At 48.4% G+C, this 27,241-nt stretch overlaps 2 protein-coding genes across 4 annotated transcripts in view; both read left to right on the top strand.

Moving 5' to 3' along the window:
* The window catches only part of LOC117870047 (zinc finger protein 436-like), a 41,749-nt gene extending 31,315 nt beyond the window's left edge, over positions 1 to 10,434 (top strand). The window contains exon 2 of the mRNA XM_034757235.1: positions 5,854 to 10,434. Within this exon, the coding sequence (XP_034613126.1) occupies positions 5,854 to 6,944 (1,091 nt within the window). The 3' untranslated portion in view covers positions 6,945 to 10,434. The remainder of the gene's footprint in view (positions 1 to 5,853) is intronic.
* LOC117869996 (zinc finger protein 239-like) overlaps positions 1 to 27,241 on the top strand; it is a 1,162,621-nt gene that overhangs the window by 137,662 nt on the left and 997,718 nt on the right. The window lies entirely within an intron of this gene.

The raw sequence follows: 27,241 nt of genomic DNA, 5'->3' as shown, positions 1-27,241 counted from the left end.
ATCCCTTGGGGCATGCGTTCAAACTGATAAAACCCTAATGGGCAGATGAAGGCTGTCTTCTCCTTATCTTCTTCACCCAGAGGGATCTGGTAGTATCCACTCCGAAGATCCAACACAGAGAATCACTGGCTTCCCAGCAAACAGTATAAGGCATCTTGGACTCGGGGCATTGTGTACTGGTCAACCACAGTACGGCGGTTTAGGGTGCGGTAGTCAATACACATCCGGATTTTCCCATTCTTTTTACGGACCACCACAATGGGTGAGGCGTATGGGCTGCGGGACTCTGTAATGATGCCATTCGCAGCCAGATCCTGAAGATGTTGTCGCACATCTTCCATCTCGGAGAGGGCAATCCTCCTAGATCTCTCCCTGAAAGGTCGAGAGTCATGCAGTCTGATGTTGTGCTCTACTCCTTTTGCACATCCCACATCCCACTCATGCAATGAGAACACCTTGGATCTTTCACAAAGTTTCCTCCTCAGGCGATCTTTCCGCTCCTTGGACAACGGTGAATCTCCAAAGTCAAACTTTGCTGGGTCTATTGTCGGAACTTGGGAGCATAAGCATAACTTGGGAGATGCTCTTGCATCTGAAGAAGTGAGGTTCTCACCCACGAAAGCTTATGCTCCCAATACTTCTGTTAGTCTTAAAGGTGCCACAGGACCCTCTGTTGCTTTTTACAGATTCAGACTAACATGGCTATCCCTCTGATACCTGTCGGAACTTGAGTCTCACACTGAGGTTTTACAATTGATTCAGGCTCGAAGAGGTCTGCTATCTTTTGTCCTTGCTTCACAACAACATCTCGACTTGTTTCATTAGCAATCAGTATAGTCACCTTTTCCTGGGCTTCAGCAGGTAGGGTTATGACTCCACTGGGGACCATCACTCCTTCCGGGAGCTCTCCTTCAACTGGCTGCTCTACCATTGCTAATGCCCCTTTACTGCCTTTCAGCCAAGTACTCATGACAAGCACTTCTTGCTCCGTCCTTGCAGGCACTACTAAGGGGGTTGTGCCCATGTACTTCAGTGCCCCAATCGGTAGCTCAGATGTCTCCTTTTTAGCACCCTCAATCTTCCTATAGGCTTCAGCACAAAGAGTATGGATCATCAGGGTATTCAGGTACTGGTCCCCAGCCCGTCGTCTGCAGTAATCCGCGAGCACCTTGAAGAGACTGGAGTTGGTCCCTATCAGCAGACACATCAGAGGTTCCTTTAGGGTCAGGGCATATTAATGCAGCTGTGTCCACCTCTTCTCTTACCCCAGCAACCTCCTCTGGGAATTCCAGGTGCGCTGTGACATACCCTTGGTAAGGGTATTCATCCATGCTGAGGTCACACAGACCAATGCCAGTCAGTGACTGTATAGGCAGGTGCCTAAGCATCTGTTGGTAGAACGACTGAAATATAATAGTCACTTGAGATCCAGTGTCAAGCACGGCTTTACACTCCGCCCCTTCAATCCTCACCATGACCTCTGCTCGAGGCCCTATCAGTCCTGTGGGGATCTTCAAATCCTGCAGGCCTGGGTGGTCCCCGTCCCCGGACTCTCTGGCAGCTACCGGATCTCTCCCAACTGATCCTCAGCTTTCCATACACGAAAGAGGGGTTTTCTTCATTATGGCACTTGGCCACACTGTGTCCATCCTGACCACATCGGTAGCAGAAGAATTGTCCTTTCCCCCTTCGCCCAGGTGGGATGGTGGCTCTAAATGCTGACTTCTCCATCGCCACAGTCAGAGGCTCCTTATTCCTTGAAGTCTTAGCTCAGTCAATGGTGCTTTGCAGTTCAGCTATCCGTTCTGTCAGGACCTGCATTTGTTGGGCAAGTTCCTCTGTAGTGCTCACCATCAGTACACTGGCTGTTTGCAGTGGTGGTGTGCCTGCTGGCTCCAATGTTTGGGCTTCCCAAAACTCGCTCTTCTTCCTCTTCTCTGACCTCCTTTATCAGCTGGGAATAACTTGGGGGATTTTCCTGTCGTTCTCTTAGCCGGAGATGGAGTAGAATTGGGTTCTGATACTGAGCTCCTCTTACAATTTGAGCCAGTCTGGTCCAATCCATCTGTTCAGCAGTCACTGCTCCCCTCATGATAGCTCTCTGAAGCAGTCACTCCTCTGTATATAGGCTGAAATCTTCTCGCCATTTTGCTATTGGGAATTAAGGGCCCTCTACGCTCCCAAAGGTATGATCTAGGCAGTCCTTCACACTGACCCCAGGGTCAATGAGCTTCAGGGTGTGAATCACATCTAATGCTGGGCCACTAAGGCTCTCTATTAGACATCTTTGCTTTTCTGCATCAGGTACGGCCCACTCCTGCAACACTTCAGTGGTATGCTCCAACCAGGGTTCGAACTCCTCTGCCCCAGCAAATAATCTTAATTCACGACAAGACTTTGACATAGCATGGGACAGCACAACCTTTTCCAATATTTGCCCCGGTGCTTTTGCCCAATCATTGGCTGAGGCTGTGGCCCCTGAGCTAGAGGCTGCAGGGCCGGGACCCAACAAACCTGACATATTAGCCATTATACAAACAGTAATTTCCTCAAAATATAAACAAAATGGTTTTCCCAATGCAGTGGAACACTCAACAGGTGCTTGCGAGGGGTACTGACCCAGGGAATCCCGGACGAGCCCCCAAAAATGTAACCCTTCTGCCCATCTAAGTTGGCAGCAACAAGGGCTGGGTTCTGTATCTAGGGGTTCCGTTTCAATAACGCAATGCAAAACCGGCTCGAGCCCCTGTGACGTTATTGACATAAACTGGGACCATATAGATCATTGTTGCAACCAAGGTCCTGTAGTGGCACCCAAATCTTGTATAAAGGGGGTCAAATGGGGTGTCTAGGACAAGGTTATGGTTTACTGGTTATGATTATGCTGTCTATATGTGTGTATCAGTTTTGTAGTTGAAGTTATGAATATTGGCTCTATACTGTCTATATGGCAAACTTATGCTATGCTTCTGGGTGAAATCCCAGACAAGCTGGGATTAGCTCTGCCTAGCCTGCTTGATGGCCCATTAAGGACCATCAGCTATACAATGGACCCATTGAGAGAAGGCAGATATGCCTTGTACTCAGCAAAGTATGCAGGGACTGGCCCATGTGACTCCAGACTCCATTTTGCTGTAATTTTCCACAGTAAGGCCTTGTCTTCACTTACCGGAGGGTCCGGCGGCACGCAATCGATGTTCTGGGATCGATTTATCGCGTCTGGTTAAGACGCGATAAATCGATCCCGGAAGTGCTCACAGTTGGCGCCGGTACTCCAGCTCGCCGAGAGGAGTACGCGGCATCGACTGGGGGAGACTTCCTGCCGCGTCTGGACCGCGGTAAGTTCGGACTAAGGTACTTCGAATTCAGCTACGTTATTAACGTAGCTGAATTTGCGTACCTTAGTCCGAAGTGGGGACTTAGTGGGGACCAGGCCTAAGAACAAAGAGGTGTTCTTACACCTGGAAAAGACTATATAAGGCTGATGCCTCATCTCCATCTTGTCTTCAATCCTGCTTCTTACCTCTGGAGGAACTTTGCTACAAACTGAAGCTCTGAACAAAGGACTGAATGACCCATCCCAGCTGGGGATGTATTCCAGAGACTTGATTTGAACCTGCAGTTTATTCCATCGCTGCTGCAAGCCTGAACCAAGTACTTTGCCATTACTGTATGTAATTGATTCCATTTAACCAATTCTAACTCTCATCTCTATCTTTTTCCTTTTATGAATAAACCTTTAGATTTTAGATTCTAAAGAATTGGCAGCAGCGTGATTTGTGGGTAAGATCTGACTTGTATATTGACCTGGGTCTGGGGCTTGGTCCTTTGGGATCAGGAGAACCTTTTTCTTTTAATGGGGTATTGGTTTTCACAACCATTCGTCCCCATAACGTGTGGCACCGGTGGTAATACCGGGAAACTGGAGCGTCTAAGGAGATTGCTTGTGAGACTTGCGGTTAGCCAATGGGGTGAGACCGAAGTCCTCCTAGTCTGGCTGGTTTGGTTTGCCGTAGAAGTGGAAAAACCCCAGCCTTGGGCTGTAACTGCCCTGTTTTAGCAATTTGTCCTGAGTTGGCGCTCTCAGGTGGGTTCCGCCAGAACCGCATTGTCACAGCCCCCACCCAGTGACCTGGGACAATTACATACCATCCCCTGGGTGCGTCTAAGAGGCAATACTTCCCCTCTCGCAAGCATGGAGTCTGAGTAGCAGAAAATGTTTAATAACATGAGGTAAATGACATCAGCATTAAATTGGAAAAACACCACAAACAGGATTCATAACACACACCATGAACAAAAAAAACCCACCCCAGCAAACTGGGCTGTGTCCTTTCCCTTTGGTTCTTGAATCCAGCAACCCAAAAATCAACCAGAGTCCCCAAAGTCAAACACCCCCAAAGTCTCTTGGGTCCAGCAACCACCCAAAGTCCCAAAAGTCCAACAACCCCCAAAGTCTCTGTCCCTGGTCAGTGCAGCCCCGGAGTAAAAGGGGGGCACACAGGGTGTTAAGGGGCACCTTACATGATCCGAGGCCGGCCGTCTCTCCGTGGGGTTCCGCCGCAGCCTTCACCACGAGCCAGTCCACTTCCTGCCGTCCCACGAACCACTCCGCTCTACAAGCTGTTCTGCTCCACTCCATTCACCAACCTGTAAGCCACTCCAGCCATCCCCACAAACAGTTTCACTCGCCGTTCCTTGGGCCACTCCAACCGTCCCCGCAAGGCTCCACACCGCTTGCTGCTCCTCCAGTCGTCTCCACAAATTGCTCCGCCAGCTGCTTAGCAATATAGCTTCAGGCTCCCCCACTAGTTAACACAGCACTTTATAACTTTAACTCTTTTGTGATTTCAGCTCAGAGTAGGGGAGCCCCAGTGCTGGTGCACCATTGGCCCAAAGTGAATTCAGCTCAGCAGCCTGTAACTAGACTCCTAATGGAATCAAAGTTAGCTCTGACTTTCAACAGTGGAGAGAGGAGATGGTGCAATTGGTGTTTCAAGCAGTCAGACCATACCATCAAGTACAAATACCTGTCCCCATCCTCTCTCTCAATTCACTAGGTTTTGTAACCCATGCCCCTTGTCAAGCAAGTACTACTTAGGTAATGGTGAAGGACTCACTCAGTCCTTCTGTCATACAACAGTTCCACTGGCCTTGATTCACAGAATCAGGGTAACAAAACTTTATTCTTCCTGCCCCAATAACAGAGAAACTGGGGATCCCACACCAGCCAAAGTAACCTCTTTCAGTTGCTGTTGTTTCATGCCAGGCGGGTGGTTGTGCCTATGCAAACAAGATCAGCCCCTGGATTTCTTTTCCACACTAGCCATAATTCACCACCAGATGTCAGGGTAGAGCTCATCCTGACTCTGCTTACACACACATTCCTCATTCACACACAAAACAGAATTAATTTACACAGAACATTTTGAACAGGAACATCAAATTGCAATGAAAAAGAAAACAATCATGCCATTCTTTTACTTCTTTTAAAATGCTAAGCCTACAACAAAATGATGACCCTCAAAGGTCTGTTACTGCCTTGAAATCAGTCCAGACACAGATCCTGGCTGATCCATTGGCCCATAAGGCCATTCCTTTCTATTATTCAAAAAGGGTGGCCGACAGGATATGATTAGATCATACACCAATACATTTAATACATGCTACATTCTTATTCTTTATCCTTCATTCTAAATTATATAAAATACAAACATAAAATCCTACTACTACATTTGGGGGAAGAGTTTGGGGGAGTTCAGTTCCTGATTTTTATTTGACCTCTCTTCAGCACTTGTTTAGGTTTGGCCTTCCCCTTTCCATCCCTGTTTGAGGTTTCTGTTTCTGTCACAGCAGGTGATGAAATGGTATGTGAGAAAGAAGAGCAGAATTCTCATCAGGAAAATGTTGAGCAAGTGGATAAAGACAGAGCACTATCGCGAAGATTGAAAAGGAATGTGTCCAGGAGTCATGAGCAGGGAAAATCCTGTGAGATTCAGCACAGACCAGAAACAGAGCAGGGAAACCAGCCAGGGGAGAAAGTGGGTAAATTAATTTCATATCTGGGAACTCAGAAGGACCTCAAGGAAATCACAACACAGAAAGAAATCCTCAGGAGAAAGAGAAACAATACATGCACTGAGTATGGGAAAAACTTAAATCATGACTCAGTCATTATAAAGCATCAGAGAATCCATACAGGTAAGAAACCCTGTGAATGCAGTGAATGTGGGAAAATCTTCAATCACAGTTCACACCTTATTAGGCATCAGAGAATCCACACAGGGGAGAGGCCCTATGAATGCAATGAATGTGGGAATACCTTCAATCACAGTTCACACCTTATTAGGCATCAGAGAATCCACACAGGCGAGAGGCCCTATAAATGCCTTGAGTGTGGGAAAAGCTTCACTACCAGCTCAGCCCTATCTGAACATCAGAGAATCCACACAGGGGAGAGGCCCTATGAATGCAGTGAGTGTGGGAAAAGCTTCACTACCAGCTCAGCCCTTTCTGAACATCAGAGAATCCACACAGGGGAGAGGCCCTATGAATGCCTTGAGTGTGGGAAAAGCTTCACTACCAACTCAGCCCTTTTTCAACATCAGAGAATCCACACAGGCGAGAGGCCCTATGAATGCAGTGAGTGTGGGAAAAGCTTCATTACCAGCTCAGCCCTTTCTGAACATCAGAAAATTCACACTGGTGTGAGACCCTATGAATGCACTGAGTGTGGGAAAACCTTCAATCGCAGCTCGACCCTCATTAGGCATTGGAGAATCCACACAGGGGAGAGGCCCTATGAATGCATTGAGTGTGGGAAAGCCTTCAAACACAGTTCACACCTTATTAGGCATCAGAGAATCCACACTGGAGCGAGGCCCTATGAATGCAGAGAGCGTGGGAAAAGCTTCACTAGAAGTTCAGCCCTTTCTGAACGTTAGAGAAACCACACAGGCGAAGAGCCCTATGAATGCTGCGAGTATGGGAATACCTTCTCTTGGCACTCAGCCCATGTTAGGCATCAGAGAATCTGCAAGTGAGATCAACACCATAAAAACCTCTAGGGCTATCCATACTGTTTTTTCTTTAATACTTTTCCAGATTCCCACAGAGTAACTTTTAAAGCTGTATGAACTGTTTGCAGCACCGTTATCCCTCAGCTTGTCCAGATGAGGGGCCCATTTTTGCCTTTTGCCATTCAACCTGTTTTGAAGTTGACCTATTTGTCCTTTTTATCAACTCCATTGTCCCATGAGACATTCAAGTGTGCCCTTCCTATCCAGAACCAGGGAGCATCACATTTATACCATTCCTCCTATTGCAAAGTTATTGTTAGAGTCACCAATGATACAGATTTTATCATTGCCAGTTGTTCTCATGTTGCTCTGGGTTTTGCTAATGAGCAGTTATACTGGGAACTTTTCAAATTATATTTAAATGAAGAGGAGCGGGGGCAGGGAATATAGAGTCAGTTCAGCCTCTGTGACACTGGAAGGAGATGGGGAGACTCAGAGATTCCCTCCTTCCCCATCACTGCAGAACTGTTAACTTTTGTCTGAGCCATGCAGAGTTTAACTTCGTCACATTCTATCCATCCACTTCTCAAAGTGTCATGTGAGGAAGAGTTCTCAGCTGTCTGTGCTTGGAGATGATACTTTGACTTTTTTAATCCTAAATCAGAGTCACTATGACTGGAGATGAAAGTATTAAAGACCTGGAAGGGGAATTCAAATGGATCCCAAGCACAGTGTGATTGGAGCTTAAATCACAGGTTCCATCTATTGGTAAAGCCACTTCTGGCAAGGTGGCTGTTTTTTCCCTGCATTATTTGGATGCTAGATTGTAAAAATGTTGTAAATAACGTAACTGACTATTGAGACAGTGCTGAGTGAAGTATGTTTGAATGGCTCAGAGGAGAATGTGATGGGAGAATCTCTTGTCCTGATTCTGAATAATCAGATGTAACCTGCTCCGGAATTTCACTTGACACTTTCATTGTCATGTTTTCGATCTCTCTCTGATGTGGATTTCTATCTTTCCTGAAGGCTGTTTGGTCACCCAATCGGATATTAGTTCAGTTTGATAGGATATAGCTCAGATTTATTGGAGACTGTTTTGGGAAGCCATTCCTTACTAACACTGTTGAGATTTTGAGTGGTTTTGTAAAGGATTCTACTTCAGAGAACTGTAAATTTACCCTAAACAAGGCCAAGGATTTGGAAAGAGTAAACACTCAGTTCTTGGTTTCCACCCCTGTAAAGGAAGCTATGGTCACCAGTGACCCAAGGGAAATTGTTTGTACCACTCCACTTCCTAGTGCACTGTCACTGATTACAGTTCCAGAGGATACCAGGGTTAGACTGAGAACAATCATCCTTCACTGTTGGGATTCAAAGAGAGAGTGCTTCATAGGACATTCCTTCCCGGTGGATCCCAAACTACCTGCCTGATTGGGTAACAAGGACTTTCAGGCTGTAGAAATGATGGTAACCAATGAGGCAATGAATGTGTCAGGCTCCAATTTCTGACTTCCGGATACACACATGGTGAGTCCTGATTCCATGGTTTTATATATACACCCACGAAAGCTTATGCTCCAATACGTCTGTTAGTCTATAAGGTGCCACAGGACTCTTTGTTGCTTTTTACTGCTATTACAGACGCTCTAAGCCAATGGAAGAAATCTCTCATGCTGGACTTTATTAGTCCAGCTCCCGCAAGCGGAAGCAGCTATGTTGGCAGGAGCAGCTCTCCTGCTGATGAAGCATTATCTACACAGGCAGTTAGGGCTGTATAACTACGTTGCTCACCTGTGTGGATTTTTCACACCCCTGAGCAATATATGTTTACGGATAAATGTCTTTAGTGTAGACCAGACAGTTTTATCTTGAGTTTTATGCATTTACATCACTTCTCCTCTAGTTTGTCCTACTTTGAAAGATTAAAAAGTGTGAAAAGAGAGGTATTTTTCCTCATGATGCAAACACTCCCACATAGGAGACCCCTTCCACCAACACACATGGCAGAAGAACCAGAGATATATGAACTCACAGAAGTGGTTGGGACCTACCTTGGGACAAACCAGAACTTGAGCCAAGATTCAGTTGTTGGCAATGGGGATTAAAAGAAAACTAACATATGTGACGAGAATTTGTGATCTTTGAATATGGTGTTGTTTCCAATGAAAATGTAATTATAGGTGAAGTTATTGGTTAAAGAGTAAGAGACTAATTGTGTGATGATCTGAATTATTTTGGAAAACTGAAAGTTGTCTTGTTTTTTGTTTTGTTAGTCTTGCAGCAAATGATGGCTAATCTTGAAAAGTTAATTTGGTTTAATTTACCCGTTGTGTAGTGTAAGGAGTTCTGGTAGAAAACCTCACTCCAAAGGTTGGGGTGGGAGAATGTGTGTGAGAAAGAGTGCATAAGAATATTGGCCCAGTATAGATTTTAATTGTTTGTATTTCAAATGGAACTTATTTTGCTTAGCTTCCAAGTCAATTTCTATTAAAAAAAAAAAACTTTCGAAGAGACAAGTTTTATAACTTTTTAGCCACTTAGACTGTAAGGGTCACTGACTTCCCCACTTCTCTAATTTGCAAAGGAAAGGCATGACATCTGTTATAGGACATGTCCAGCAGGTAGGAAAGCTGCAATTGTCAACCATCAATATCAAGGAAAAGGAAAGTTCCAACCATTGTCATTTTAGTATCTTATTGTTCCTTTCTCTATTTTTTGTGCTGGCCTTTCTGTTATATCAGGATGTGACTATATAGCTCAGTGCATGCGTGACAAAAGCTTATTGGTGCCAATTAGAAAAGGGGTCACTGTTACTCACAAGCAACTCCTGTCTCAGTCCTGACAAACTTGCCACAGCTAATACACTGATTTTATTATATTTATCCAGGAAGCATAGCAGTGAGATCTCTAATGAAAGCTTGTAAATTATTGTTCCTCCTAATCACTGCGAGGTGTGTATGAGACATATTGAAGGAGTAATGTAAGTACGTGGAAAATTATGCCCATATGGTATTGTCATGAAAGTGAGTCACCCCAGTCATAGGTCTTGGTGGGGACAGCCCATTCCAATAGGAGGGAATTGTCACTTGTCCCTTGCTAATCAGTTATGTGATGTATTGCTCCATTATCAACCTTTGCGCCAATCCAGAAAAGCCGATAGAAAACCATCAACAACAAACTATAGACATCAAAATCCTGTGGAAGTGAAAAGGACAATATGACAATGAGGAGATCGTCCTTTCTGTGAATAAAGACAAATGACCGATTCAGTTTATAACGGTGTGGAGAAAAACACTCTGGGTCCATTCACCAAGAAGATCCGTAACGACCAGTGGTGCTTCATGAAAGGCAGGGCCCTGGCTTCTAGAGACTAGCAATCACTGCACTAGACTGAAGTGTGACATGAGAATCTACTTAGGGTACATCTACACTACAGCGGGGAGTCGATTTAAGATACGCAAATTCAGCTACGTGAATAGCGTAGCTGAATTCGACGTATTACAGCCGACTTACCCCGTTGTGAGGACGGCGGCAAAATCGACTTCTGCCGCTTTTTGTCGGCGGCGCTTACTACCACCTCCGCTGGTGGAGTTAGAGCGCCGATTCGGGGATCGATTGTCGCGTCCCGACGGGACGCGATAAATCGATCCCCGAGAGGTCGATTTCTACCCGCCGATTCAGGCGGGTAGTATAGACCAGGCCTCAGATAGGAAAGGTAACTATTAAGTGTAGGTTGCATTTTGTGATTTTGTTTAGTTGGTAACGGTTGGTTTCCATCAGTCACATTTGTTTCTGTTTAAATCTCTATCCCTTCTTAAATAAATTTCTGTTTGTTCAATAAATGTAGTCAAGTGCTGTGTTTGATACAGGAGCAGTGGTCTACAGTAAAACTGGTAACCTGGGATATACTATTGCTTCAGGAAGAGAGGATCTGGGATTTCTCTGAGTATCTGGTGATCGAGGCTGGATGCTAAAGGGGGACACATTGGAGGAACTCAGGGGTTAGGGTGCCTCTATTGGGAACTGGCAGGGCTGCTGTAGCTCAGAGGAGGGTGCTTGAGTCCCTGATAGGCTGGGTGAGTTTGGTCACTAACATCCAGCTGCCAAATGCAAAAATCCCTCTTACTAGTGGCAGGTGGCAACAAGGAAACTCACAGCCTTCAGCACCCTGAGAAGTGTCACAGTGTGCATCTATGTTGATCCACCTGTCAAATTCACACAGGGAAAGCACCCTATAGCATAGTTCCCTGAATGAAAATAGACCTAAAACTCTGCCCATGAAATCATGGAACATGTGCTCTTCCCTCTGTGAAAGCATGTCAGGAATCCAAGTGCTGGAGGGTAGGGATTGGGTCCGGAGTGACCTAGACAAATTGGAGAATTGGGCCAAAAAATATGAGGAAGTTAAAGAAGAAGAGCAGAGCCATGCACTTAGGACGGAAGAATCCCATGCACTGCTACGGGCTGGGGACCGACTGGCTAAGCAGCAGTTCTGCAGAAAAGGACCTGGGGATGAGTGGATGAGCAGCTGGATATGAGTCAGCAGTGTGCCCTTGTTGCCAAAAAGGCTAATGGCATATGGGATTGCATTAGTAGGATGGTTGCCGGCAGCTTGAGAGAAGTGATTTGGCACTGGTGAGTACTGCGTCCAGGTTTGGGACCCCCGCTACAGAATAACATTTCTGTGCAAGGTACCCAAAACTTTTAATAGTAAGAAGTGAAATGAAATGGCTGCATGATGGTGCCAGAACTTAAGGAATGAGGAGCCATATGTTTTTTCAAAGTGCATTGTGCTGAAAAGGGAGGTGTTTTCTCTTTGAAGGCCTGGCCCCCCTACTCTAACCCACTAGGTTCCATTCATCAAGGAATAGAACCCAGGAGTCCTGGTTCCCAGACCCCCCTACTCTAGCCCACTAGACACCACTCCCTGTGACAAAGAAGGAGTTCAGAGACTCCTGTGCTGTACCCTCACCTCCCTGCCTGTGCTGCCTTTGAAACCCAATGGGGCTTCCCTGGGCAGTTTTGACTCTTGCTCCCAGGAAGGGTGTAATTTTAGGTGCAGGTTCCAAATAGCGCAATGAATCAGCCAGAAGGAGCAGCAGGTATCAGTGTAGGAGCCATTGAAATAATCATAGCAATGTACTTCAGGGAAACAGTTATTAATGAAGTGTGAATGAAAGGTCAGAATCTGATAGTGTCAGTTTCACGCTAGCGGGTGCTGTGATTGTTTTAAATTTGTCATCCAAACTTAGCTAACACCTAGCACATGTTTCAAGCTGTTTTCTTACCGTTGCTCATTATCAGAGAAGGGGAGAGAGTGTGAGTAATAAAGAAAAACAGAGACCTAGTGACTGAAGCAAACATTTCTTTGTTCCTTGCTTGGTTTTGTCAGTTATTTCAGTATAAACTCACCCACCACCCACTGTCTCTCCTGGGCTCAAGGGGGAGGAAGAGCTCAGCTATCAGTGGGACTTGGGGAGCTCAGGACATTACTGTGAGCTGCTCGAAGATTTAGGTGAGAACCACCTAAACGTGGAAACGAGGTCAAGGCTGCTGTAACCCATCTTGCATCTGTGGCTGTTGTAGCAATAGGGCAGTACTAAGCACAACATGACCACGACTGGTCACAGTAGGATCTTTGTGTGACAGGATCCGCGGGTTACAACCTGGAACTGTGGGACCGTTGGGCTCCCTTAACTCTCCAGCCTGGGCTGTCTCTTACAATGCTGTGCTAGTGGCAAGCAGCAAACCCCCTCCTAGTTCTGTGATCACTCAGCCAACAACATGCAGTGACACACCCAACTAAGTTCCATGAATGCTGTATAAGCCACTCATGAATTCTACAGAGAGTGTCACCAATAAATCTCCCCAGGCCTTAGCCTTGCACCTCAGAAATGTACTGTCTTGCACCACACGACCTTTTCTTGAACAGTACAAGATCTTTCATTAGTTCACCACTCCATTAAAAGAAAATGGATATGCACCACCTTTTGTAAAGTGAGCAGCTTTCCCAAGCACTTTGGATAAACTCATTAGAAGTATAAAATATTAAAATAAGTTTATTAACTATAGAAAGATAATTTTAAGTGAGTAAGTGTTAGGCACAGAGGTCAAAGTTCATTACAGAACACACAAAAATAGAATCTCAGTCTAAATTCTAACTTGGACAGACTAAGCAAGAATTGGATCCATCAAAGCTTTTCTCACCCTACTTGATGTTCCAGGCAATTTACAGTTTTTAATACACAGGCTGTATTCTGTCTCAGCCTGGGAGCGCCTGAGCAGTGATCATGGGGGAGGCTTCAGGGAGCCCCTGAAAAATAGTCCCAGGGGAGCCCTGGGGACTTTATGAGCAGCAGCAGTCCAGGGGGTGGCTGGATCAGTGACCCCAGGGGCTGTCAGGAGAGTGGTGCCCAGGTCCTCAGAGCAGCAGCCCCAGGAGTCAGCACCATGGCAGGAGCAGGGGCCCCGGAGCACTGGGGCCCAGGAGCAGAGATTTAGTAATGGGGATTTATAGGAAAAGTCATGGACAATATGCTGGCTGTGAATTTTTGTTTATTGCCTGTGACCTCTCTATGACTTTTACTAAAAATGCCCATGACTAAAGTTTAGCCTTAGCCATGGCACTCAGAGACTCCCAGGCAGCTTTTTAACTTTTCTAATTTTTCCTTGGCCTCATGCAAACATTTTTCCCATCAAAATGATCAAGGTAATTTAAAATGGGAAAAACAAAACAAAACAAAGCCAAAGTAACCCTGACCAATCTCCCCACCACACAGTTTGTGGCTGAATTTATCTCCTGAAATTTTGAGGTGATAAAATGAAGCCCTTTTTAGTCAGAAAACAGACCTAGACCTCCCATGCTGTATGTAAGACTTCTGCTACTGAACCACCAATGCTCTAGCTCAGGGGTCTCAAACTCAAATGACCATGAGGGCCACATGAGGACTAGTACATTACTGACACCTCCCCCCCGCCCACACTCCATCCCTTCCATGAGGCCCCGCCCCTGCCCCACCTCTTCCCACCCCTTCCCTGCCCCCATTCCAACCCCTTCCACAAAATCTCCACCCCAACTCTGCCCCTTCCCTTCCCCCAGGGAGTGCAGGAGGGGTGTGGGGTGTGGTAGGGGCTCAGGGCAGGGAGTTGGGGTGTGGGGTGCAAGAGGGGTGCAGGGTGCAGCAGGGGGATCAGGGCAATGGGTTGGGGTGCAAGAGGAGTGCGGGGTGTGGCAGGGCGTTCAGGGCAGGGGGTCGGGGTGCAGGATGTGGCAGGGGGCTCAGGGTGCAGGAGGGGTGCAGGGTACGGCAGGGGGTCGGGGTGCAGGAGGGGTGTGGCATGGGGCTCAGGGCAGTGGGTTGGGATGCAGGATGTGGCAGGGGGCTCAGGGCAGGGATCAGAGTGCAGGAGGGGTGCAGGGTATGGCAGGGGGTCAGGGTGCAGGGTGCGGCAGGGGGCTCAGGGCAGGGGGTCGGGGTGCAGGATGTGGCAGGGGGCTCAGGGAAGGGATCAGGGTGCAGGAGGGGTGCAGGGTATGGCAGGGGGTCAGGGTGCAGGAGGGGTGCGGCATGGGGCTCAGGGCAGTGGGTTGGGATGCAGGAGGGGTGCAGGGTGAGGCAGGGGGTTGGGGTGCAGGATGGGTGCAGGGTATGGCAGGGGGTCAGGGTGCAGGGTGAGGCAGGGGGTCGGGGTGCAGGATGGGTGCAGGGTATGGCAGGGGGTCAAGGTGCAGGGTGCGGCAGGGGGTTCAGCTGCAGGAGGGAGTCAGGGGGCAGGATCTGGCCCGGCGCATACTGCATGCCTGCCTGCCAGGCTCCCTGCCTGCCCTGCCCCTGCAAGAGGCTGAAACGTGGGGAAGGGGGGGCAGAGGGGCTGTGTGTTTCTGTTGCTTGAGGGACTGCCTCCAGCAGCTCCCATTGGCCGCGGATCCCCATTCCCGGCCAATGGGAGCTGCTGGGGGTGCTGCCTGAAGTAACAGCCACACACAGCCCCTCCTCCCCCCCCTTCCCCATGTTCCAGCCTCTTCCCGGAGCTGCGCAGGGCAGGCAGGGAGCCTGCCCTGCTCCCAGTGCACGTCCGGCCGCCGCTCTGGTAAACAGTGGGGGAGGGCGGGGGGCTCGCAGACTGTGTGTTTGAGACCCCTGCTCTAGCTCCTCTTGTGAGACATTTCCAGCTACGCAATACTGCTGCTATTCCAGGGGATCAATTATTGACTCCAGCAAACATTTTTCTTACCCTGGGTCCTTGTGTCACTGGTTTCTCTAGCAAAGGCCAGTCCATGGCCCAATGGTCCAGACATCCTTCTTCAAATCAAGCTAGAACCTAAGAATTCTCTCTCTTTCCCGGGTTGTGGGAGGGGAGCCCTTTAAAAGCCCTCTCTGTGCTACTGCACGTGGCTAAGCAAAGAGAACAGACCCCAAATTCCCTCTGTGCTTTGGGAGGTAGGTTTGCTGTTTGAATTCTGTATTGCAGATGACTTCAAGCCTGGGCATTGTGATTATTTACCAGTTTATCTGGCACTGCCCCTTTAATGGGGTCACAGCTGTGATGGCCGAGTGTTTAAGGGACTGGAAGTCCCATGGGATTCTTCTGCTCAGGTTTCACTCCTGCTCCCCACATGGACTGCCTGTTAGCCAGTTTCTAACCAGAGCAATACATCTATACACACTCCTGAGCAGGGCCGGCTCCAGGCACCAGCAGAGGAAGCACATGCCTGGGGCGGCACATTTTTTTTTTTTTTTTTTTTTTTGCTGCTTCGTCAGTTCAGGCCACAGTTCGAACGGCTTTTTTTTTGCTTGGGAGGGCAAAAATGGTAGAGCCGGCCCTGCCCCTGAGACACTTTCAATTCGCTTCCCATCGCAAGTAAACCCTGTTCTGCTGCTTTCATAGAGATGCCTGGGATCCTACCTCATACTGTGTCCCTGAGGTCTCAGGCAAATTCTCAGCTCCCAAAGCCTCTGCCACTCACCTAGAGCCCCACAACTTAACCCTAACCCTGGCTGCTGCTCCTCTCTAGAGAGTGTGAAAGGAGCGGAGGCAGTGCAGGAGCCTTCCCTGGGGCCTGAGGCTTTGGGAGAGACAGATTGTCAGACATCCGAGTGTTGGAAACCATGTGGCTGCTGGCTAAATCAGGGCCCTATGCCAGCCCTGAGTCTAAACTGCCGGGATCCCCGCCACAGAGCAGGGTGCCCCAGATTACACTTTAAAAAAGGCATGTGAAACTAACTCCGGTTCTCTCTGCATCACAACTGGGGGTGGAATGAGCCCCTCCATTGCCATATGCCATGTGTGGGCAACATGCCATAGCACTATGCAGCCATTCATGGCATCAGCAATTCTTCCAGCACCACTGTGCCAGGCACAAAACCCCAAAGGGCCAGGCTGGGCTACTTACACCATCACTGAAGATGCACAACATGTCCAATTGCAGCTGGGAAACTAGGGTTTGCTACCAGTAGCTCAGGGTCTCTCTCCATTCTCTGTCCAGCCCCTGGTGCTATTTCTACCACTAAACGCTGCACTGGTGGACAAGTGAAATCAATCCCAAAGTCCCCTTTTATCAGCCCTGGAAATTCATTTAAACTTATGTTTGGCCGCAGAGAATTAAACAAACGTGTCTGTGAAAAGAGGGGAATTGAGTTCAATCCCTTGTCACCATCAATGTGCAAACCAGGAACCTGTTGCTTTGCATTCCTGATGTTGTGTCACCAAAATGTGGCCATTCTGTCTGTCCCTTTAATTAAAAAATTGTGGGTTTTTTCCATAGAAACAATATTTTCCTCAGAGAGACACAGGAGCAGATTAATATATGAAGGGAAAGTGATTCCAAGACAGTTCTGGGGGGAGAAGGGAACATTTTCAGCATCACTCAATTAATGTGTTCTCTCTCTCACAGACACACCCACACACTATTAATTTGAGCTACCAACACACTTCACAGCATGAAATAAACAATTTTTATGTTCAGTGAGTTGTGTTCATTTAAACAATATTAAAAATATGTTTTGGGAAATGCATGAAAACCTCATTGCATTGAACAACCCATTTGATATAATTAATTAATGTATTACATCATATTTAAAGAAGTTAAGAAAAATGTGCTTATAAATTAATGTGTTGTGCCTTTTACACATGCACAAGACACAGAAGAAACTGAATTATTTGAGCTACTAAAACTTCCACTTTCTCACAGCATTTTAGTTCTTAAGGTTGTTTTAATTTGCTTATTTTTTTGGAACTAGAAATGGGGAAAGAGTACATTGACGTCAGTGGAATTACCGCAATGAGGGATTAGTCTCATTATTTGTCACTAACAAAACCTTTGTTAACACAGAGTTAACTTTGACTGTGAATATCTCTTACCCTTCCAGAACATCAAGTTCAGTAAAACTCAAACTCTGGAAAAACAGGGAATATAGAGCAATGGTACATGCCCAGATAACCTTAAGTCTGCCCTCTAGAAAAGATTCCCTGATAGCATATGTGAACAAAGAAAGGTTAGGGACAAATTACAACTACTTCCCAAGAGTTTGTTTCTTCTGTAGTTAATTGATCCTGGCCCCATAAATAATAGCTGATTTGATGCACAGTAACTTAAAGTTTCTATTGTGCTCGTGTCTGGCAGTGGAATTTACTATTTACTATTTTTATCCCAGCACATTTAAAAGAGAAACTGCTTTACAAAAGCTCCTTTATTTTAGATTATACAAACAGGCCACTTCCCCACCTATTTCAAGGAGATGGTATAATCCTGACCCACAGGGATCTTAAAATAACATGCTCAAGATCACACATTCCTTAGGAGAAAATGAAGGGAGAAAAAATAAAAATAAAAAACAAAAACCACCAAACCCTTGCTGTTTCTACTCAAGTGATCAATGAGACCAGAAAGTGAGACTAGAGAAGTAAGACTGCAATTAACTATCTGGAACTACATCAACTCTGCAATTACTTTGCCCTGGTCTACACTACGAGTTTAGGTCGAATTTAGCAGCATTAGATTGATTTAACCCTGCAGCTGTCCACACGACTAAGCCATTTTTGTCACCTTAAAGGGCTATTCAAATCGATTTCTATATTCCTCTCCAACGAGGGGATTAGCACTGAAATTGACCCTGCTGGGTCAAATTTGGGGTAGTGTGGACGCAACTCGATGGTATTGGCCTCCGGGAGCTACCCCAGAGTGCTCCATTGTGACCGCTCTGGACAGCACTCTCAACTCAGATGCACTGGCCAGGTAGACAGGAAAAGCCCCACGAACTTTTGAATTTCATTTCCTGTTTGGCCACTGTGATGAGCTGATCAGCACAGGTGACCATGCAGAGTTCATCAGCAGAGGTGACCATGGAGTCCCAGAATCGCAAAAGAGCTCCAGCATGGACCGAACGGGAAGTACTGATCTGATCACTGATTGGGGAGACGAATCCATGGTATCAGAACTCCGTTCCAAAAGATGAAATGATTAAGTGCATCTAGACACCAGGGCAGTTAGAAGAGTGCAGCAGGGCACGCTGCGCATTAGAGAAGCTTTGAAAACCAGTTTAATGACTGACCAGGCTACGGTGTGAAAGTTCTGTTTGTTTCTCCTTGATGAAAACCCACCCCCTTGGTTCACTTTACTTCTCTGTAAGCCAACCGCCCTCCCCTCCCCCTTTTGATCTCCACTTGCAGAGGCAATAAAGTCATTGTTTCAAATTCCTGCATTCTTTATTAATTCATCACACAAGTGGGGGTACAACTGCCAAGGTAGCCCGGGAGGGGTGGGGTAGTTGTAGGGGCACCCCCTAGAATGGCATGCAGCTCATCATAGAAGCGGGATGTCTGGGGCTCTGCCCTGGAGCGGACGTTTGCCTCTCTGGTTCTTTGGTAGGCTTGCCTGATATTCCAGGCAGGACTGAATCTCCATTAGATAAAACTTAAAGAAGGGAATGACCTGGAGTCACTCCCATTTATATCCAGGCACCCCCGACCGACCTCACCGAGGCCGGCCAGGAGCACCAATGTCTGCCCAGGAGCCCCCAACCAACTTCACCAAGGCTGGCCAGGAAGAACCAGGAGACAGCAGCAGACAGTACAATACGTCTGCTAACTGTCTTTGCTAACTTGCAAAGGCAAGGAGCTGCTGCTGTGTAGCACTGCAGTACCGCATCTGCCAGCAGCACCTAGGAGACGTATGGTGACAGTGAGCTGAGCGGGCTCCAGACTTGCCGTGGTATGTCTTCTGCATGGGTAACCCAGGAAAAAAGGCGAGAAATGATTTTTTGCCGTTGCTTTCACAGAGGGAGGGGGGCCTGACAACATGTACCCAGAACCACCCGCGACAATGTTTTTGCCCCATCAGGCATTGGGAGCTCAATCCAGAATTCCAATGGGCGGCGGAGACTGCAGGAACTGTGGGATAGCTACCCACAGTGCAACGCTCCAAAAGTCGACGCTAGCCTCGGTACTATGGACGCACTCCACCAACTTAATGGAGTTAAGTCGGGACACATACCATTGACTGTATCAAATCAATTTCTAAAAAGATAGACATATTAAATCGACCTACTTTTGTAATGTAGACATACCCTTAGATGCAGACACAACCAGCTCTATGGATGGTAAACTTAGAGACTCTGGTGCTGATCATGAACTAGAAGCACATGACCTTTAAACAGCTGCCATTTAAATGCATCTGAAAGTTACAAGGAACAACGATCTGTGTTAAAGGAAGACTGCCATTTATTAGAGTCCCAATTTATATTGTGTGCACAAAGAGAGGTTTGAATGTGTAACAGGGAGTTTGGTAAATCTTGGCTATTTTATTTTTGTAAGAGCTTCCTGTCCACCTCCAGTAGAGTTTTCAGTCCCAATGGCAACTTACTTTCCAAATGTAACACAGACTAGTCCATTCCTCCCAAGTGGATGTGGTTCTTATTCTTCTGCACATTGTAGCCCATGGAGACCAAGGACCTGCAAATGTGCATTGATATTATACCTTTGTTAATTGATGAAAACATAAACAAGACACTTAGCGGATTGAAACGGATTTCAGCTGAGGGACGTTTGCTGAGTTTTTATGCATTTGCACAGGAAAATATGGAGTGTTTCCATTCATTTCAAGCATCCCCATTCAGTGGGGCTCCTGAACATAATGGAAATGGATATGCAAAAAATTTTGCTAAGGGACCAGGTTTTTAAGGGGATGCTTGGATTTGAACCAAGGACCCATTAATCTGCAGTCAAACACGCTACCACTGAGCTATACCCACATGACAATTATGTTTGATTTATATATACACATGTAAACACAACAGCTTACACACCCACCAACATAGCTTGTCACACTGACATAGCTACCACCTCTCGGGGAGGTGGATTAACTACCCAGACAGGAGAGCTGTCTCCCAGCAGCTTAAATCATTTTCAGTAATTATAAATAAGTAGGAAATAACCTGCTGAATGGACAGTAACCAATTTAACAAATATTGCTGTGTCTGCATTCAGTATGGGTAACTGGTCAGTGAACAAGCCTGTTTTGAATAACATGTACCTAGTTAGGATGCAGTGTCAGTGACCCCAGACTGTGACTGGTCCTAACAGGGAATTTGTTTTAACCATTTGACACATGGCCAATTCACTACTGTTATATTATACTCTAAGGGAAATGCCAATTAGATGTTTATTACTAATAAGGTTAGGCAACTTTCTCTCTTTGTTTTTTAATGTTCTCTAGTGAATTGTTATGGTAATTGCTATAAAACTCTGCTAAGCACTACAAATAATTTATTTAAGAAATTGTTTTTTCCTTGCATTCATATCATCTCCTGAAATTAGTTTACTAATTTTTACATGTGTTTGGTTAAAAAGTTTAGCAGTGCCATGCACATTTTCAATGGTGTACTGTTTCTTCAGTATCCAGGCCCTTAATACCATGAATTATAGTTTCAGAGACAGTTTCTGCTGTCCAGTGGTCAAAATAGTTAATTCCCCTCCCCCAAACAGATGTACCAGCAGCACTAATGTGGCTCCCTGCCCACTCTGCATCCCTCCCTCCATGCCACGCTGCTTCCAGAAGTGGCCAGCATGTCCCTGCATCCCCTGGGGGGGATCTCCATGCACTGCCACCATCCCTAGTCTAACTCTGCAACTCTCATTGGCCGGGAACTACGGCCAATGGGAGCTGTGTGGGCAGAGCCTGCAGGCAGTGGCATACGGAGACCCCCTGTCCCCCCCCGTAGAAGGGTTCGGTTGGGGGTCACCCCTCTCTGGGGCAGCTGGGAGCCAGGCCACCTCACTACTTAGGTCCAGTGAGTCGGGGAATTAGCCTGGTGGGGCAGGAAACAGTCAAGGGCTCAGGCCCTCAGGCAGGGGCTGAGCAAATAGTTCAGGAACAAAACCCAGGCTCCTGGTTCTGAGCGTCTGGGGTGAGGGGGAGACTGCCACCCATGAGTGGGGTGGCAGGGGGGATGCAGGCCCACCCACTCCACTGCGTCCTAGCCCGGGGCCCTAACAGCAGCAGGCAGCCTGCTGCTGTGTCAGTGGGGATCATGGCCACAACACACTGACATTGGCTCTGGGTGTGCCGCAGCCAGACTAGGGTCGGCTGCCCCCGGGCTACTTCCTACCTCCCCCTCTAGCAGTACCTGTGTCTGATCCTCCACAGAATCAAGCACCATGGGCTCCTCAGGGTACTCAGCGAGCGGTAGGCTTGGCAGCTCCTCTGGGTCGCTTCTCACAGGTAGGCTTAACAGCTTCTCTGGGGTCTGGTCGCCATCAGGCCTTGACTGGTATGACCAGTCCTCGGGTCAGTCACAGGCTGCAGGAGTCTCCCCAGCAGGAGCTAGGCCTCCAGCATCTGGCTTCTCCAGCAGCCAGGCAGCTTCCAAGCCCTGGGGTGGGGCTTTTATACTTCCTGTCCTGCACTTTGATCTTTGGGGGGCGGGCGCAGGCTCCAGTGGCTCCGCCCACTTTGGCATCCGGAGGGGCTCATCCCTCTCTGGGGTGGCTGGGAGCCAGTCTGCCTCACTACACCCACTCACCTAGGAGTCACTGGCAGGGGGGGGGGGTGCCAGTCGCTTTGGGAGCCGAGCCACCTGAGATAAGTGCCACCATCCTGACCCCTTCCTGCACCCCAACCCCCTGCCCCAGTGCAGAGCCCGCACACCACACCCAAACTTCCTCCCAGACCCCACACTCCTCACCCCCTCCCACACTCCAATCCCCATCCCAGCGCAGACCCTGCACCCCAGATGCAAATTTCCTCCTATAGCCCCCCTCAGCCCCCCCACACCCTAATCTTCTGCCCCAGCCCAGAGCCTACACCCCACACCCAAACTTCCTCCCAGAGCCCACACCCCTCAGTCCGTCCCACACCCTAATCCTCTGCCCCAGTCCAGACCCCGCACCCAAACTTCCACCCAGAGCCCATACTCCTCACCCCCTCCCACACACTGACCCCGTCCCAGCCCAGAGCCCGCACCCACCACCCAAACTCCTTCCCAGAGCCTGATCCCTGCCACCCCTCTTATACCCCAACCCACTGCCCCAATCAAGGCACCTCACTTTATATTCCTTTACTTCCCATTACTTATAATATGGGAGGAGAATGAAGAAAGAAATAAAAAACGGAGGGAGATAGGAGAGAATGTTCTTTTTCTTGGATGGGGCCCAAGGGGGGCCCCCTAAAATGAAGCCACACACAGGGCTCCACTAACTCTATATCCTCCACTGTAGCGGGAACTTAGAAAATCACACCTCAGTCAACGGTAGAACTGGGGTTTGAAAAACAGATTATTTTTTCCTCCCCTTCATGAGAAAGAAAGTACTGGCAGGCCACTCAGGTGCAGAATACCAGTTTTTCCATTGGCTGAGGAGCTGGAAACCAGGCACAGACGACTGGTGTCTGCTGAAAGGGGGGGGTACAATTTCAAGGTTCAGCCCCACCCCCTTACGATCAACAGCCCCTCCCAGGTGTGAACAATGCAGGGAGAGGAAGCAGCAAAGGCAGCCCCTCTCCACTTACCACTCCAGCAGCTGCTGTGCAGGGAGGGAGCCTGGCAGCACCACATGATGTAGCAGGGACAGCTAACCCAGGTGGGGCACATGAGCCCACATACAAATGTTGCTTCTGAAATTAGGAAATCTCATGAATTCAAGGAATAGCTGCACACCCAGAAAAGCCAGAAACTTTCAGATCATCAGTCTAATGCAGAGGTGGGCAAACTATGACCCGCGGGACACATCCAGCCTGCGGGACAATCCTGCCTGGCCCCTGAGCTCCTGACTGGGGAGGCTACCCCTGGCCCCTCCCCCACAGCCACACCACCACGTGGGCAGGGCTCTGAGCGGCAGGGCTGCGCGCTCCTGCAGGGCAGCACAGCAGTGTATCTTGCTCCGGCTGGGCGGCACGGCTGCCAGACATGCTGCTCTGAGCATCATGGTAAGGGGGCCAGGGCCAGGAATAAGGGGCAGGGAGTCCCGGGGGACAGTCAGGGGACAGGGATCAGGGGACGGTTGGATGGGGTGGAGGTTCTGGGGGCGGCGGTCAGGGAACGGAGAACGGGGGGTTGGATAAGCATGGGACTCCCGGGGGGCCTTTCAGGGGGCGGGGGTGTGGATAGGGGTTGGAGCAGTCAAGGGACAGGGAGCATGGGGAGTTGGATAAGAGGTGGAGTCCTAGGACAGCGGTTAGAGTTGGAGGTCTCAGGAGGGGGCAGTCAGGGGACAAGGAGAGGGGGAGTTGGATGTGTCGGGGGTTCTGAGGGGGGAAGTCAAGGGGCAGGAAGTGGGAGTGGGTGGATAGGGGACCGGGACAGGTTGTTTGGGGAGGCACAGCCTTCCCCACCCGGCCCTCCATACAGTTTTGCAACCCTGATGTAGATCCACCCCGATCTAATGCAATCCCATCTCAGGCCTGGTCTACACTAGCCTGTTATTTTGGAATTAGCAGAGTTATTTTGAAAAAAAAATTATTCCGTCCACATGACCAAACTTTTTTTTTTTTTATTTAAAGGGCTCTTTAATTCAATTTCTGTACTCCTCCTTGGCAAGTGGAGTAGCACTTAAATCGAAATCGCAATCCTGGGTTAAAGGTACTGTGGATGCAATTCAACGTTATTGGCCTCCGGGAGCTATCCCAGGATGCTCCCTTGTGACCGCTGTGGACAACATTCTCAACTCCAATGCACTAGCCAGGTGGGCAGGAAAAGCCCCGGGAACTTTTGAATTTCATTTCCTGTTTGGTCACCAGCAGCACAGGTGACCATTAGCACAGTCCACCATCACAGGCGACCATGCAAAGTCCACCATCACAGGAGATCACGCAGTCCTGGATTCGCAGACGAGTTCCAGCATGGTCCGAATGGGAGGTACTGGATCTCATCGCATGCTGGGGAGATGAGTCTGTTATGGCAGAACTACATTCCAAAAAAAGGGACGCAAATACCTATGCTAAAGTCTCCAGGGCCATGATGGAAAGAGGCTGTTCCAGGGACATAGAGCAGTGTCGTACAAAAATCAAGGAGCTCAGACAAGCATACCAAAAAGCCAGGGATGCAAACGGGTGCTTTGGGTCACAGCCCCATACATTCCACTTTTACCGTAAGCTCTATGCAATTATGGGGGGTGATGCCACCACTACCCCACCACTGTCCATGGACACCTGCAAGGGGGGAGTTGCACGGAGCGAGGAGGACGAAGGAGGACGAAGAGGAGGACAGTGCACAGGTGGCAAGTGCAGAATCCGTTTTCCACCCTAGCCAGAACTAATCTTAATGCTGGATTCAATAATCTCCCCTCACTCCCAAGGCGGGCTCCTGGTCCATGACCCTGGAGAAGGTACTTCTAGTGAGTGAGACCCTGATCGGAGCCACGTGTTGGAGGGCGTGGGGGGAACCCAGCCATGCTGAGTTGTTTGCGTTTAGTGTAAAGGGCTCATCCCTGCTCTGAGCCTCATCGGAGCCATGTGGTGGTTGCGGGGAGGGGGTGGTTGTTGTGTGCAGTGATCATCCCAGAGAGCCCGCAGGCCAGGAAGTATAAAAGCCCCACCCCAGGGCTTTTATATGGCAAACCCACCAGGCATTGCTTGCTGTGGGAAAGGGGGCCCAGCAATTTGAAAGTATTGAAATGAATATAGAAGAAGCAGAACCCCGGGTGCCCCTAAGGGCTGCCTGCAAGATGAATTCTGTTGCCCGGCCGTGTGTGATGGCTTACTCATACCAAAGTGCCCCCTTTGTTCTCTGCAATGTATTTTTTAAAATACTACCCTCCCTTTTTCTCCTCCCGCAGGTGCAAATGTTTCAACGCGGCCCCTATCTACTCCGTCCCAGAGGCTGGTCAAGATTAGAAGGCGGAAAAAACGAACTCGGGACGACATGTTCGCTGAGGTCATGAAGTCCTCCTGCACTGATAGGGCCCAGCTGAATGCATGGAGGCAAACAATTGCAGAGTCCCGTAAAGCATTACAGGAACACGAAGAGAGGAGGGAGGTGCACAAAGAGAGGAGGGAGGCGTGCAATGAGAGCAGGCAGGACACTATGGTCAAGCTCATGGGGGAGCAAACTGACATGCTCCGCTGTATGGTGGATCTAATGCGGGAAAAGCAGCAAGAGCACAGACTGCTGCTGCAGCCCCTGTATAATCAAACTCTCTCCTCCCCAAGTTCCATAGCCTCCTCACCCAGACACCCAAGAACACGAGGTGGGAGGCTACGGGGCCCCACACACTCAACCCCAGAGGATCACCCAAGCACCAGAAAGCTGGCATATGCAAACTTTTGATTTGGTTTCTGGACTTGTTCTTCCCTCCTCCTCCACCCCCCCTAACTCAACCCCCCCGCCCCAGTCTACCTTCTAATTTCTCTCAATGCATTGTGCATCAAATAATAAAGAACAGTTTTTAAACAATTTTCACTTTATTTCCTTTCATATATATAGGGTGTGGGTAACTTCAAGAGAAACAAACACAACTGTCACACTGGCCAGTCATGAAACTGGCTTTCAAAGCTTCTCTGATGCACAGCGCACCCTTGCTGTGCTCTTCTAATCACCCTGTTGTCTGGCTGTGCGAAATTGGCCACCAGGCGAGTTGCCTCAACCTCCCACCCCGCCATAAAAGTCTCCCCCTTACTCTCAGAGATATTATGGAGCACACAACAAGCAGCAATTACAATTGGAATATTGGTTGTGCTGAGATCTAACCGAGTCAGTAAACTGCGCCAGCGCCCTTTCAAACATCCAAAAGCACATTCTACCACCATTCTGCACTTGTTCAGGAGTTGAACTGCTCCTTACTACTGTCCAGGGTGCCTGTGTATGACTTCATGAGCCATGGCATTAAGGGGTAGGCTGGGTTCCCAAGGATAACTATAGGCATTTCTACATCCCCAATAGTAATTTTCTGGTCTGGGAAGTAAGTCCCTTCCTGCAGTTGTTCAAACAGACCAGAGTTCCTGAAGATGCGAGCGTCATGCACCTTTCCTGGCCATCCCACGTTGTTGTCGGTGAAACATCCCTTGTGATCCACCAGTGCTTGCAGCACTATGGAAAAGTACCCCTTGCGGTTTATGTACTGTCCGCCCCGGTGTGCTGGGGCCAAGATAGGGATATGCGTTCCGTCTATCACCCCGCTGCAGTTAGGGAACCCCAGCGCATTAAAGCCATCCACAGTGGTCTGCACATTTCCCCAAGTTAGTACCCTTGATAGCAGCTGGTCAATGATTGCATTGGCTACTTGCAGCACAGCAGCCCCTACAGTAGATTTGCCCACTCCAAACTGATACCTGACTGACCGGTAGCTGTCTGGCGTTGCAAGCTTCCACAGTGTTATGGCCACTCGCTTCTCAACTGTGAGGGCTGCTCTCATTTTGGTGTCTTTGTGCTTCAGGGTAGGGGACAGCAAGTCACAAAGTTCCATGAAAGTGGCCCTACACATACGAAAGTTTCGCAGCCACTGGGAATCATCCCAGACCTGCAACACCATGGGGTCCCACCAGTCTGTGTTTGTTTCCTGGGCCCAGAATCAGTGTTCCACGGCATGAACCTGGCCCAATACCACCATGATCTCCCAATCACCACATGCCATGCATCTAGGAATGTCTGTGTCCACGTCCTATCAGTATAGTAATCGCATTATCATCGCTTCCTTGCCCAGTTTTGCAGGTACTGAATATACTGCTGGATAATGCATGAGGTATTTACAATGGTCAAAACTGCAGCAGAGATCTGAGTGGGCTCCATGTT

Source organism: Trachemys scripta, chromosome 25 (genome assembly GCF_013100865.1).
Source record: "Trachemys scripta elegans isolate TJP31775 chromosome 25, CAS_Tse_1.0, whole genome shotgun sequence".
Classification (NCBI taxonomy): Eukaryota; Metazoa; Chordata; order Testudines; family Emydidae; genus Trachemys; species Trachemys scripta.
This window is presented reverse-complemented; position numbering and strand designations above follow the sequence as displayed.